Below are 14,396 nucleotides of genomic sequence, written 5' to 3' on the forward strand. Positions count from 1 at the left end.
TTGATGACTGAAGCGGATTGAATGATGTCCTTCCTTCTTTTCTCGTGTGTGCTGAGGTATTACGAAGTCGTGTCTGATATCTAGCTTTTCGCCTCTCTCGTGTTGAAGGTGCAAGGTTTTGTCCGCTACGGTTTACACCATGTCCGCCGACGAGGATGACAACAACACGACATCAACACCGCCACCGCCGCTCCGCGTCAACGTGGTGATCCTATTCATGGGATCCCGGGGGGACCTGCAGCCCTCGATCGCGATCGCGAAAGCCCTGCAGCGCTCCGGGGGGCGGTACCGCGTGCGGGTGCGGATCGCGACGCACCCGCCGTACCGGGCGGCCGTGGAGGCGGCGGGGGTGGGGTTCTACAGCGCCGGGGCGCGGTGCGATATCAAGCGGATGATGGCGCGGCGGCTGCTCCCGCGGGAGGAGCTGAAGAGGGAGGTGCCGGAGATTGAGCGGGAGTTTGGGGAGATGGGGGCGCGGTGGTGGGGGGCTTGTGTTGATGGCGGGTATGAGGGGACGATGCCTGGGGAGAAGAGGGATGGGGTGGAGGATGTGGTGGAAGAGGAAGGGAGCGAGGCGGGAGGGTTTGTGGCTGATTTGGTTGTCTCGACGATGCAGGTTTTCGTGCAGACGTCGGCGGCGGCGAGGATGGGTGTGCCGTTGCACTTGTTTGGGATGAACCCGAGGATGTACTCGAGGGAGGTGCCGCATAGCCAGGCGGGGTGGGCGGTTGGGAATGGAGGGATTGTGAGGAGGGCGAGTTGGTGGGTGCAGGATTTGTTGTGAGTCTTGATTTCTTTCATCTTCTTTTCATCTTCAGGGGTGGGTTCTGAAGGGCGGGAGAGGTGGCGTCGGCGGAGTTGTGGTTATGCTCTAAGAGATGGGCAAGACCGACCGATATGACTGGGAATGATTCACTGACAGACACCTTCAAGATTCCTCCAAGCCATGAAGCCCGTGGTCAACGCCACCCGCCGCGGCATGGGCCTCGAGGACTTCTCGCCCGCGTGGTGGCTCTCGCAGTTCAACCGGCTCCGCGTGCCGTGCACATACCTCTGGTCGCCGCTGCTGCTGCCCAAACCGTCCGACTGGGCCTCCAACATCTCTGTCGCGGGGTTTGCCTTCGAAGACGTCTCTGAAGGTGACCTTGTCCCACCCCCTGATTTAGTCAAGTTTCTCGAGAAGGGCCCGCAGCCGCCGGTGTATGTCGGCTTCGGGAGCATGACCTTCGCCAACGCGGCGGACGTGTTTGGCGTTGTGAGGGCCGTGGTGAGGGAGATGGGGCTCCGGGTGGTTGTGTGTAGGGGATGGAGCGGGGTTGTGATGGACGAGGGCGTGGGTGAGAAAGGGGAGGAAGTGGATGATGTGTTTGTTGTGGATGATGTACCGCACGCGTGGCTGTTTCCGCGGGTCAGGGCGGTGGTGTGCCATGGCGGCGCCGGGACGGTTGCGATGGCCCTGCGGTGCGGACGGCCGACGCTGGTGGTGCCTGTGGCCGGGGACCAGCCGTTCTGGGGCAGCCGGGTGGCGGAGGTCGGGTGTGGGCCGGCGGTCGGGTTCGGCATTGCGCAGATGACGAAGGATGGGTTACGGGGGAAGCTTGGGGAGCTGCTGGAGGAAAGGTATGCGGTTGCGGCGGGGGAGTTTGGGAGGCGGGTGAGGGCGGAGAGGGATGGTGTCGAGGGGTTTAGGGAGGATCTCGAGAGGAGTTTGGAGGTGTATGAGGGCTTGAGGTGTGCGGTGCTGAGGGATAGGGTCGGTGTTTGGAGGGTTGGGGGCGTGTTGGTGAGTGCTGTTGCTGCAGAGGTGTTGATGAGGGAGGGGCGGGTGAAGTGGGAGGAGTTAAGGGCGGTGGAGGCTGTGAGATGGGGGGATCTGGTTGCGCCTGGGGATCCTGTGAGTGGGCTTGTGATGGGGGTGAAGGGGGTTGGGAGAGGTGTGAGGAAGGATGTGCAGGACAAGGCCTGGGCGTTTGTGGTGCTTCATGTTATCAGAGGTGAGTTCGGGATGCTCTGTTGTTGGGGGTTTGCTGACGATGATGGATAGCGCCATTGATGATCTTGGCGGGGCTCACGTTTGGGATGTTCAACTTCGTTGACTTTATTCTATGGAAGATGGCTTCCCCTACTGAGCCGAAGCTCTATGCTAGCAACCCCAGGTTGTACGGCTACGGACAGATGCTGGGCTTCTTGGTAGCTGCGCCTTGGAAAGAGTTGCAGAGCATTGCATATCAACCGGCAGAGCTGAAGAAAGGGGGAAGAGGGGTTGGGAGAGTCATTCTGGAGGCACCACTGGCCATTCTGAGAGTCTTGGTAGCACTCGTCAACATTCTCGTCGGGTTCGTTGGCATCAGTTTGCGGATGACTGATCTGGCATGTTCAAAAGCAATGGGCGAGAGGGATGACAGAGACGTTGTGGCCGAAGCCAGGTTAAGGCAGGGAAGGATCGAGGCCGATGAACTCGCGATCGAGAGGACCGAGGAGGGTGGTGACTTGACAGCTGAAGTCCTCCGGGCGTGGGATGCAAAGTCTTGAGACTAACTCCCCTATCTCGCACCTGAGGCCCGAACCCAGGCCCATCGTCTGATCGGGCACTTCCTCGTCTCGACTTTTGGTCACCTCGCACATCCCGTTCGCCTAGATACACGCTGCAGGTTCCGGCTGTTACACGACATTCAGCGAGGCACCCGGGAGGTGGGATATTCTCCGATGGCGTGTGCGAAGGAAACGGCCGGCGGCAAGGGAAAACGCATGTCTTTGCTGTCGTGCGACGCATGCGGCCTGCCGCGGGAGGATTTGGCCACGTCAACATCCGCGGGTGCTGTGCAGTTTTGGTGAGGCTGTCGATGCGGAAAGTTTTCGGGTTCGGGGGTTTCTCGTTGCCATGTGGGCGTTTTGTTCCGTTTGTGTTGTGGGACGTGATCGGTGTAGGAGACCGGTGCGTCGATGAGGGGATGCTTGGTTTGTTTGTCAGCGATGGGGTTTGACAGGCGTTGGATGTGGATGTGAGGCATATCATAATATGGTAATCTCTATGGTATAATGGGCGAGATAGACGTTGCAAATCCGCATAAGCAGTTTGGTATGATCACAACCTTCACGGAAATGAAATGTTGTTGCCTTAGGAGGGTTTAAGAATGCAGTGAAGTTACCTGTGGTTCATGCATGTCATTTGCATGTAAGATGGTGAATCACGATTGCAGAGCGCCTGTTCACCTAGAGACCGCTAAGGCAACTAGCAGCGGCGCAGGCTGCAGGCAGAGCGTGAAGGAAAGTACGGTCCATGAGAAGCCTAATCTGGAGTCCCTAAGGTTGAGTGATTGCTCCAATCCAGCTGTGCTAATGCGGGCACCAATGTGATGCATTCCGTATTTGAATTCCCTGATGCGTTATATTTCGTGGACATCTGAGCTGAATTAGGTAGTATACGGGGTAGCCCGCAAGACTACTTGTTTTCTTTTTCATCGCCTATCTGATGTGATGTTGAACTTGATATCTCGAATCACGTTCGCGTTCCCCCACCGTATTCCAGGCAAAGTATGAGAGGGTTTGGGCTAGGCTCATACGCGGCGCCAGATTCGAGATAGTTACTATACCTAGTCTCTGAAGTCATGTCATGGCCCTGGGTATAAGAATGGGACTTGTCACGTTTGAAGGAATGATGTTCTCTCGCTCAAGACATGACAAGCCCGCTCCTAGTGATTTAAGACCTTGCCCGCTGAGTAATTGGAAACTGGAAAGGAGGATGACGGGGAGTGAGTCGTGTTGATGACAATTTTGCTGTCTACTGAGGGCAGACTGGAGAGGTTGAGCGAACATGAGTGTCACTTCCTTGCTTCGAAGGACGACAACGGCATACACGGTTACATCTCGTCTATTTTTTTAGGTTCAACGCAGATTGAGACCCAATAGATACTCATAAATACCTTGCGCCGAGCTATGAGCAAGCACTCGGGAATTAACGATGTCAGAAAACGAGTCTTTACTCATGGTTCTGGCAGCGTGACGCTGATCTTGTTTCTTTCAGTGATTCCAGTGACTGACCACGAGAATGACTCTAGACTCATAATCTCTGATTTATTCGCAGTTTAGAGTTATGAATAGTTGTTTCAGGCGCAAAATAATGAAAACCGGTTAAGAATGATGCCTTGTTCATCGCAGATGGTGCTGCTTCAGCATGCAAGGACGTTTGGGCCAACACCCGAGTGTGGATGCATCAGTAATCAATGCGAAAGTCTCCCGATAACAACAATTCCCTTCAAATAGAACGTGCATGAATTCAGCTTGAGGATCTTGCTGTTTACAATGACCTACCACTTTGAAGCCAGGCAGCACAAAAGCTCCTGCAGCGTAAGCAATGCCGCTTGTCCAGGGCTGTGTTCTCCGTCTCCATTCTGAGTAAACGTTTCGCCTACAGTCAACGACGACCTCAGAGAATTCTTTCATTGCCTGACTTGTGATGACAGTTTCCGAAGTTTTCTTCTGTCGTCATACCCGCGAGACCCATACCTGCCATGCTTTCACACCAATTTCAAGCCACCTAGGTGTGCCTCGACACATAAGCCCGTTGCAGCATTGGCTTTTTCCAAAATTCAAGAGTTCTATGGCAAATCCACATAACACAAATAAATCCTCTGAGTCTTCCCACTCGTGGAAGCTACCTGTCGTTCGTCACCGACGACGTGGAGGGGCAGATATGCATCTATCAAGTACATCACCCCACCGTGCATATTCGGCACTCGCGCCATCGCATAACGCCTAACGCGACGCCAGCGCAACGACGCGCCTGCCCAGCAATCATCGACGTCAACTCAAGCCGCCCGCCATCATCGTTGCAAGAACCGCTGACACCGCGATTCTGCATGCTCACCAAACGCTGGCCGAAATGAAAGCACTGCGCTGCACCGTCAACGCCTCACGACGACTACGCCGCGGTCCTTTTGGCTGACCTGACAATGACGCAACCGCCACCATCAGTTCGTCTCCCCATCCTGCGAGATTCTGTGTTTCCACCGCTAACCTGGCGCTTTTACAGACACCTACCCCTCGAAAATTCCTCCTCACGAAGCGACCGCCTCTGTCACAGAAGACACCAGGTAGCGCGGGTCCCGCGTTCGCGAACAGCCAGCGCTTCCACGCCACGCCGCGATTTGCCCCACCATCAACGAACCGCCCCTCGACGCAGCGGCCGCCCTCTACACCTGGTTTTCCCGGCTCGATCCGGCCGTCGAGACATGTCGATCCGATTCACGATGCGTTGGAAAGCTCGCCGCCAGAGGGCCCTGCCACGGTGACGCGACCGCGATCGACCTTTGCAGGCACGCAACGAGTGAAGGAGAGAATCCAAATCGAGTCGGACGACGAGAGCGACTCGCACGACGGAGAGATACCTGCACCGCGGGCTACGGGCTTCTCAGTTAATGACTCGATTGAAGCCGAGTCCGAAGCGAGTAGTGACGTCCAGAGCGATCTAGAGGAAAGGGTGCCCAAGCGCAGGCGCATCTCCGTCTCTTCAGTGCCCAGCCGGCACGGTGATGCCGAAGATCATTTTGAAGGCAACCCGAAAGAAGATGATAAGGTTCATGAAGTTTCGAAAGAGGAAGAAGAGCTCCGAGACGTGAATGACCGCATGCTGATTGACGCTGAGGACATCCTGATGGACGAGGACCCCAGTCTACCTGAACCCAACGACGGAGAAACCGTAAAGACGCAACCGAAGTTCCACCAGGCCCCGCGGTTCAAGATTGCAGAAACCGAAGGCCCGCGACAGGAAGGATTACCAGAGGCATTCTCACCGCAACGCCGAGGCCCGAAGTACATCGCCGGCGGACTCGCTGCTGAACTACAGTCCTGGCTGGCAGAGGTCAAAGGCTGGAGCGGCGGTGACCGGCCTGCTGACCTGGTTATGAGGATCATCGTTGATGAGATCTCTCCTGGAAACAGGATGTATCTTGTCAGAGGGCGCAGGATTATCGACGATGGGGAGATGAGGGAGGAGATTGCTGCCAGATTGATGTTGGCAGGGGAAGGGAGGCTCACCGGCCTGGGGCAGAAGTCGCCTGTGCTCGTTGGAAGTGTTCTCTCCATCTCGCAGCCCGCTTGGGAAATCGTAGTTGAAGACGAGACGAGGTGGCTTGTGGCATGCGACTGGGCTGTTTCCTGAACCTTTTGACAGTCCAGGGCAACCATGCAAATTGTCGTGAGCGTAGGGAATTCATGTACGGCTCGTCATTTTCACTCCAGCTGATACACGCCGATTTCTAGTGATCTTCAAACCACCGCAGCGCAAGTCCCGTCATTGACCTGGATTTCGGAACCCGTGGGTTTCACGAGAATGCATTTATCCTGCTGTCTCATTTACGTTCGTCTACATTGGGCTCAGAAGCAAAGTCTCGCTGTTCCTGACACTAAGTGTCGTGTCAGTCCTCACATACTATGGACGTGACATTGAAAGAAAGTCCACCAATGCATTTGGTTCCCCCGACGCCTCAATTTCCACCAGTGATGGCCCATTGCGATAAGGGCACTCTCCATTCGAGTATCATGACTCCACCCTTTGTTGCACGACAGTTGAGGACTGGCGAACCAGTTCGCCATTGGATGACGCCTCAGTGGACTTTACCCCGACTAACCTCGGACATGTGAAAACACAGTGACAGCCCTCACGAAAGGACAAGCTGGCTGAGTTTATGAAGGCGACGGCTGCATCCCACGGTCGCAGGGCACATCCCCCTCCGTTTCTCACCTCCTCACGTCTCGTTCTCTCCTCGCGGCCGCGACTTTTGAAAGACAAATACAGCACCATCGATCCCTTGGACAGTATACCTTTCCCCGGTGAAGTAACTCTCGCCGCCGAACATCGTATTTTCGCTCTTGTCGTCTACTTGCAGCCAGGATGGCGGAGGCAGTCAAGCTGACGTCAGTCCGCCGGCTCATAGATGATACGCGAAGTACGCTTGCGAGCTGGGAGCAGGTACGCCGCGATGCGCGAGACGATGTCAGAGCAACCAATGATCAGCTAGCGCGACTGAAGGATGCTATCAAGCAATATGTGTCGAAAGCTTCTTCGCCTGCTTACAACTCGAGTCACGTCTCAGGGGCATCGGAAGTGTGCGACTGTATCATCGCCGACATCAATACCCTCCTGGTAGACTCCAAATACGTCGAATGGGGTTTGACAGAAAAGCTTAGAATGACGGAGATACGCAAGCGTCTTGAGGCCAGCATGTGGTACTTCACTTGTCCCTCAAGAACGGTCGGCAATGCGAACCGCCCGCCGCCTATGAATCCGCTGCCTCAAGTACTGCCAAGGCCGGCTCCGCCGCGTCAACCAGCACAGAGGCAGCCGCATCAACAGAATTGGCAGCTTCCGCTGCCTAACCAGCATCCGATACCTCCTCGGCCGGAACAAGCACAGGAACAGCACCAGCGTCAGAGAAACATACCTAGGCAGCCGTTCCAAAGAAACGGGCAGCCTCCGCTTAACCAGCGTCCGATACCTCCTCAAGCTCAACAAGCACAGGGACAGCAGCAGAATTGGGGAAACAGAGCTAGGCAACCGTACTCAAGAAACGGGCAGCCTCCGCTTAACCAGCATCCGATACCTCCCCAACCTTTTCAGCAAGCACAGGGACAGCCGTATTATGGAAATTGGCAGCCTCCGATCCTCCCTCAACCTCCAGTCCCTCCTCAGCATCCGGTTCCTCCTCGGCCTCCCCAGCAAGCTTGTCGGCCAAACCAGGGAATCAAGATGACTCGGCAGCGTACTTGGCCTCAGCAAGCACAGGTGCAGCAAACCCAGCCAAGCAAGCCCGAGCCGACTCCTGCGCCTGTGTACACATTACATCCTCAGCTGCCGCAACAAGAAGCAGAGAAGTGCAACTATAGAAGCAGGTCTGACGCGAGGCGCAAAGCAAACACGACTTGGGGGGCCCCACCGCAGGTCGCCGAAGGTTACAAGCATGCCATCAGAAATAACACCGGTTTTGTCTCTAGGCGAGAGCCAAACCCGCCCATACTCAATGGTGGCTATCGGCAGCAAAACCCTCTCGGAGTTCCGAACAATAATCCCTCAAAACTATTCTGGGTGCCCGCTTACGTTGATTTCGCTGGAGCTGTGCCGGACAATGATCGTCCCAACGTATAAATCTCTTCACTCACCAACGAACTTCGAATGGAGAACTTGCAGCAACGCGCGTCCAGAAATTAATGAGTGTCGATTTGATGGAAAAGAGGCGAAGTGCTGGGACTGTAAGGATTGAAGATGATCGGCAGTGAGGGAGCCTAATTTGAACATACAACATCGGACCGGGAGACTGAGAGGGGGGTCTAACATGCTTACACACGATTATATTTAACCTCCGATGCTTATTTCAACTTCATCTCCATATTCCCAGTTCATTCCCTCAAACGAACGTCATATTGCTGTTATTTACATACCCTTAATACCGAAGAACATAGTAGTCGCCTCCTTCCTGGTGTAAGTCACGATAAGAGTGAGGCCTGTAGGACTGCCAACTTGCCAATCTTGTATTCAGAAGACCTGGCATTGCAATACTCTCTGTTTCAAGAATGGCATGATGCTTGCTCCACGTTCATTTCCACAGAGGTTTCTTATGTTTACTTAAGTATGTATAAACTTCATGATCCGATAATAGGAGACTTGAAATATCGAACAGCTGTAGCCTCATAGCCCAAAGCCTGTCGCCCTCGCTCAGCACTCGCAGTATTTCCGCCGAGAGCAGGCTGTATGCTGTCTCGCCTATTGAACCAAATCCACTTAGCTACTATGTCATCCGGGCTCTCTGTGCAAGCAGTCATGCTCCTGTACTTTTGCACTTCGCCTGAGCAACCCCGCACTTGTTGTCTCTTCCTCCTTCCGCGGGGCAACCGCCACGTCACCCCTGACATATCCATGTTATCGCGGTACGTCTCTGCGATGCTGTTCGACTTTTTCAATTCCATATCTCTGCATGCGTCACTGTTCATTAGGCTTTCTTATCTTAACGTCCTGATTTGCGGTAGTCTAAGGCAGTCTGCGGTGAGGAGGGGCTGGTTCCAAGACCAGCTTGAGGTTCATTTGCTCAATTTCCTCTGGCTGACCGGTTCACATGTCAGAATACCTCGGAAGTCTCTCGGGTAATTCCGGCAGTGTCATGTCAAGAATCCAAGTGGTTGCAAGATTCGGCATTCATAGTTCAATGCCATTGATGACCCGGAGGTGCATCATCCGAGTGGCCACTTGTGGCTGCCTTGTTGGTCGCCTTACGGCTGCGCGAAATATGATTACCTTACCTCGATACTATGACTCTTGAAAGCGTAGTCTAACCTTTTGTTCGCCAGCAAAAACCACATCCATTGTCTCGGGGCCAAAACGAGCAAATTCTAACCTACATCCTGTATCTCAGACCAGTATCACGAACACTATTCTACTCTCAAAGCGTCCGGTACTTGCAGGCAAGCGACATGTTTTGCGAAATGATAGGTACAGCAGATTGTGTTATTTTCCGTGATATCGAGGTGGATCGAAGGTCAAAATGACCGCGCTTTTCCTACCGCTTTTGCTAGTATTTGATAAGCTGTAATCTATTGGAAGACTGATTGAGGGCTGTGGATAAGTTTATGAGATATACCAGCGCAGATCGTCGCATGTAGCCATTTTCTGATGACTCGCATGGAGTCCCAATCACGGAGCCTGACGATGGTGTTATAGCTAGCTCACATGCTTTCACACCAGAGCCAACCACCGCAAGCAACCTAAGAAATGGCTAATCACGATCATCTAGCCAGGCAACCGGTAGGATCTAGACTCATATTCATGACATTCGTCGTTATACGTTTAACTATCCATTTGATGTCGTCCATGGCCCAAGGCAGTCATGAATACAACTGTAAGAAAGTTCCATGTCTCAAAGCCATGATGTACCTCCATCTGTGGGGCTATCGTTGCTGGTCACCAATCCACGGAGGCTTTCGCTCTCTATCATGCTGGTAAGCAGTGGTTTTACGCTTTAGGTGTCTTGCATAGAGACTGGGCACATTACCGTATTCCTATTGGGAGGAGCTGATCAAAGATTGTATGGTAAGGTAGCGGATGTTGCCTGTGGTTGCCTCGCAAGGCGTACTGGACCGCTGCGCCTCTTTCTGACTCACCGTAATTGCGATCAAAGGGGGCCTCCTGTTCAAGGATTCAGCTGCTTGTCCCTGATTTCCTATATCAAGACCCATAATCGCTAACTATTGTTATCGCTGTCGCATCAATGGGCACAGACATCAAGGAATCATGGCAGATCCGATCTCGTTAGTCACTGTTATCGGCAGCACAGTGACGACGTGCATGGCCATCGCTAAACTTGTCGACGACTGCGCTGAGGCAAAAGAATACATCAAAAAAACCGAGGGAAGGCTGAGGATCTTTGGGAACACACTCAAGAAACACAGTGCCATACCTCACAATAAAGATAAGAATGTCGAGGCGCAAAAGCGGGATTGCGCAGAAATCATCTCCAGGATCAATGCTCTCCTAGGGGACTATAAGGATAGGAAAGTACTCTGGGCCCTCCATGGGAAGCCCAAGCTGACAAGCCTGGAGCAAGAACTTGGTTTTTCCATGAGCATGTTGCTCACCACAATGGGATTATCCAAAGAAACTGATGCTCAAACACATAGTTTTGGGGGGTCTTTGAGATCCGGAAAGGGCCGCAAAGGATCTGAGTCCATCAAGAAACGTTCTCCAGTCAACCGCTCGTCGAAGGCCCATCCCAAAAAGATGTCCGAAAATTCAACGAAGAATCCGGCCTCCGCCTCAAAAGGGAAGAAAACGACGACAACCTCAAACCCGTCCAACCCGTCCAAAGCAGTTCAGTCTAAGAAGCTCCCGTCAAACCCCACCGGAAAGTCAAAAAACGACGGGTCCCCGAAGAGGCGCACAACCCCCCCGAAAGGAAGCTCCGTCTCCAAAGGTGTGGCAAAGAGAACGAAAATTCCTTCATCAACATCTACGAAAGCATCAAGTAAACCTTCCAAGTCGAAAAAGCAGCGAGAAAATCTCTAAAACATAAACTGGCCGCCAAAGATCACCATACCTTAGTCTCCACCAAAGACGTCGGATGAACGAATCCATGGAACCTGCTCCAAACGCATGCCCCAAAAGGGAGCCGCTCCGCCGCCACAGGGCGTTCCACCGACGACAAACCTTGGAAACCACGTGCCTCGAAACAACTACAGACCTTAATCGACCACAGCAAGCCCGAGGGCGTTATCACCGCAGAATAACGCCTAGTACAGCTCAAGGTTCTCCGGTTCTGGCAGCGGCGGCGGCGGCCCCTCCTCTCGCGCCACCTGTCAGGCGAAGCAATAGTAATCCTGTTCCTCAGCGGGAATCAAATTGACCGCCGACAGGTGATGGCCATCGGCAGCAACGATCCATTGGGTTTTAAGCGTTCCAATTCCCGTGTAGTTCTCGGGGTTTGCGACGATCCAACTCGATGCCAATGGGGGCATCATTGGACAACCCACGCGTAAGTCTTCTCGTTCACCAAGCAAGCTTACCGCGGCTAACAGGTCGCAACGTGGAAGCATGAACATTAAAGATTGTCGACTCCACCAAGCGAACCAACGAACTTACATGACACGTATCTATCTGTTGTATATGCACGTGTCCGGAGAACATGGAAGGGTCAAAATTGCGCTGGGGAGGTGGTGATATCATTCACATCTTTCATCCAATTACTCAACAATTCAATTTGAAACCCATTCAAAATTCAAACTCCCTCTTGTAGGCAGTGGATAGCTTCTTATCTTGGACGTTAGGAAGCATGTTCCATAGTAAGGTGGTCACTGAACATGTTCGCGTCGAGTCGATGATCACAAGCGAGTGGCATACGAGTTTGGGACATTATCAGTCCACGTGACGTATGGGAGATCTAATTGCATAAGAACTGCATTTCCTAGCTTCAGATAGCCTTTTCTACTTTCTAAGTTCACCCCGATGACTTTAGCTCCCCAGCAAGATGTGGCGCCTTTTGAGAGACAATCTCAGGAAATGATTATCTTCTGCTGCGACTAAATATCGTTGAGTCTCAGGCTGAGATTTGACTCTATTTGGGCTACACCCTGTTCGTAAAAACATGCCGCATGTGCGGCTCAATCTTTGTTGAATTTTGGGTATCTATTCCTCTGTAAGCCTAGGGGGAGAAGAGCCCAAAAAAGGGCCCCACGTGGATACGGTCAAACTCTGAGGCTAAGGATCATTTCGGAAAGCAATCTCGAGAAATTTATCTTATTCGATATGAGGAAAATGAAAGCTTTGCTATCAACATCCATGGATGGATTGGGATGATGTATGCTTGGACATATCCTCAGTAGCACTTGTAGGACTTTCAGTTGCATAAACATCGCAATAGCCATGTGTTTGGTCCTCGAGAATTCCTGTATCGGGGTTTCAATATAAGCGACGTCCCACTCGATCACTAACGTGACTACAGTGTTCACAGTGTTCAGGCGCCGCTGCACGATTCCACCGGCATCAACCACGATCAAATCGTGCGTCAATTGTCTTTCCGCGAGGCGATGTCATCACTCAGATAAACATTTGTTTCAAGATAAGTATGTGGCTGGCTGTTCGCTCAGCCGCTATCGCCCGGGCCTCCGGCCGCCTCCGCCGACCGGCGTGCCGACATTACTCGGCCGTGGTAGCATCCAGGAAGTCGGACCCGCTCCGGATCCTGTTCTGCGGCTCCGATGAGTTTAGCTGCGCTGCATTGAATGCGCTGGCCGCGGAGAAGAAGCTCAATCCGGGGTTGATTGAGTCGCTGGATGTCGTGGTCAGGCCTGGCAAGTTGACTGGGCGTGGGATGAAGCAAATCCGTCAGGGTGAGCGTTTTCCTCCGGTGTGACAGGTTGAGCAGGTTGCGCTAACTATTCTCGAAGTGCCGTTGAAATCCCTTGCCGAGCAACTCAGACTGCCAATTCATGTTAGAGACACATTCACTGGGTGGAAGGTATTGCGGTTCCAAACTGGACCAGCGATTTACCATCGCTAACCATGCCAGCCTCACAACGACATCAACCTCATCATCGCCGTCTCTTTCGGTCTCTTTGTTCCACCAAGGCTACTTAACTCCGCCAAGTACGGCGGACTCAATGTGCATCCATCAGCACTCCCAGCGTAAATATTACCGCATCTTCTCCAACACCGCTGCCGCTGACGATCGCCAGTTTCCGAGGCCCGGCACCTCTCCACCACACTCTCCTCCAACGATGTACACACACCGGCGTCACCCTTCAAACACTTCATCACAAGACTTTCGATCACGGTACCGTTCTATCCCAGACCCGGCCCCCAGGCATTCCCATCCCGAAGGACTGCACTTTGCAAGGCCTGCACGACATCCTCACCCCGATAGCTGCCAACATGCTCGTAGACGGCCTTCGACGAGGCTTGCACATACCGCCCCTAAAAGACGTGGGTTGGAAGCCGACCGAAGGAGAGCAGGAGATGCTTTGCCATGCGCCGAAACTTGCCAAGCGTGATAGTCAGATCGACTGGTCTACGTGGAGCGCGGACGATATTGTACTTCGCCAGCGGGTCTTGGGCTCGCTGTGGTCCATGGCGTTGGCGGATCGCGAGCGCAAGAAGTCAATGAGGCTGATTCTCGAGAACGTGGAGAGCGTGAAACGACCCGCGGACGTCGAGAGATGGATTCAAACATACTTTGAGCGCCAAAAGTCCGGGTCTCAGCATAAACGGGGTGAGCTTGATGAGAAGCAAGCTGTCGAAGAGAACCAAAAGTTGGGTATCAAGGTGATCGACTGGCTTTGGCACCCCAAGCATACTTCTGCAGAGGACATTATGAACGCTCAAGACACCAGGCTGGCTTACTTTGAAGAGAAGGACGGCAGCATCTTGATCCCGGTCCCAAAAGGAGGGTGCCTGAAGGTACCGACGATAAAGGTTGAAGGCTCAAGCAGCAAATCAGCAGCCAAGGCGATTTCCAGCAACTTTGGTTTTATTGAGAAAGATTGAACCCTCGAACGGGTATGATAACTGCCGTGGTTTCGAGCGCGCTTTTTGGTATCTAGACTACGAGCTGATCGGTATGATTTCTGGTTGTTGACGGCCAGCGACAACTTGTAAGATGGCTCACAAAAAGTAGTGTCAACGATGAAGGGTCATGTATTGGTCACTGCATAGAAGTTCTAATTCGGTCATTGCCAGGCGTTGACCAATAGGTATCTCCTGAGACGACGCTCTCTGAGGACAGAGAAACCGACAATAGAGAGTTACTTCAATCGTTGCTGGACCAGGGGTGCGGCCATGCGGCCGAAGCCCGTGAGCTGAAGATCTGGACTCAGTCTAGGTGGTCATCAGCCCCTGTATGGATGCGCCAGCTAGACTA

At 53.2% G+C, this 14,396-nt stretch overlaps 3 protein-coding genes across 3 annotated transcripts; 2 read left to right on the forward strand and 1 right to left on the reverse strand.

Annotated features, from left to right (window-relative positions):
• Positions 1-357: 357 nt before the first annotated feature.
• COL26b_009936 (uncharacterized protein) lies at positions 358-1,101 on the reverse strand (the record flags this gene model as incomplete). The annotated part of the gene is made up of 2 exons (XM_053182650.1): positions 358-827; positions 927-1,101. The coding sequence occupies 2 exons, from the start codon at positions 1,099-1,101 to the stop codon at positions 358-360; spliced, it is 645 nt and encodes a 214-aa protein (XP_053033373.1).
• Positions 1,102-4,952: 3,851 nt separating this feature from the next.
• On the forward strand, positions 4,953-6,160 carry COL26b_009937 (uncharacterized protein; the record flags this gene model as incomplete). The annotated part of the gene is made up of 2 exons (XM_053182651.1): positions 4,953-4,973; positions 5,033-6,160. The coding sequence occupies 2 exons, from the start codon at positions 4,953-4,955 to the stop codon at positions 6,158-6,160; spliced, it is 1,149 nt and encodes a 382-aa protein (XP_053033374.1).
• A 6,445-nt stretch (positions 6,161-12,605) lies between these two features.
• On the forward strand, positions 12,606-14,023 carry COL26b_009938 (uncharacterized protein; the record flags this gene model as incomplete). The annotated part of the gene is made up of 2 exons (XM_053182652.1): positions 12,606-12,870; positions 13,344-14,023. 2 exons carry the CDS (start codon positions 12,606-12,608, stop codon positions 14,021-14,023), a joined length of 945 nt encoding a protein of 314 aa, XP_053033375.1.
• Between the last annotated feature and the right edge of the window lie 373 nt (positions 14,024-14,396).

Source organism: Colletotrichum chrysophilum (assembly GCF_026319265.1).
Source record: "Colletotrichum chrysophilum strain AFK26 chromosome Unknown scaffold_101, whole genome shotgun sequence".
Lineage (NCBI taxonomy): Eukaryota > Fungi > Ascomycota > Sordariomycetes > Glomerellales > Glomerellaceae > Colletotrichum > Colletotrichum chrysophilum.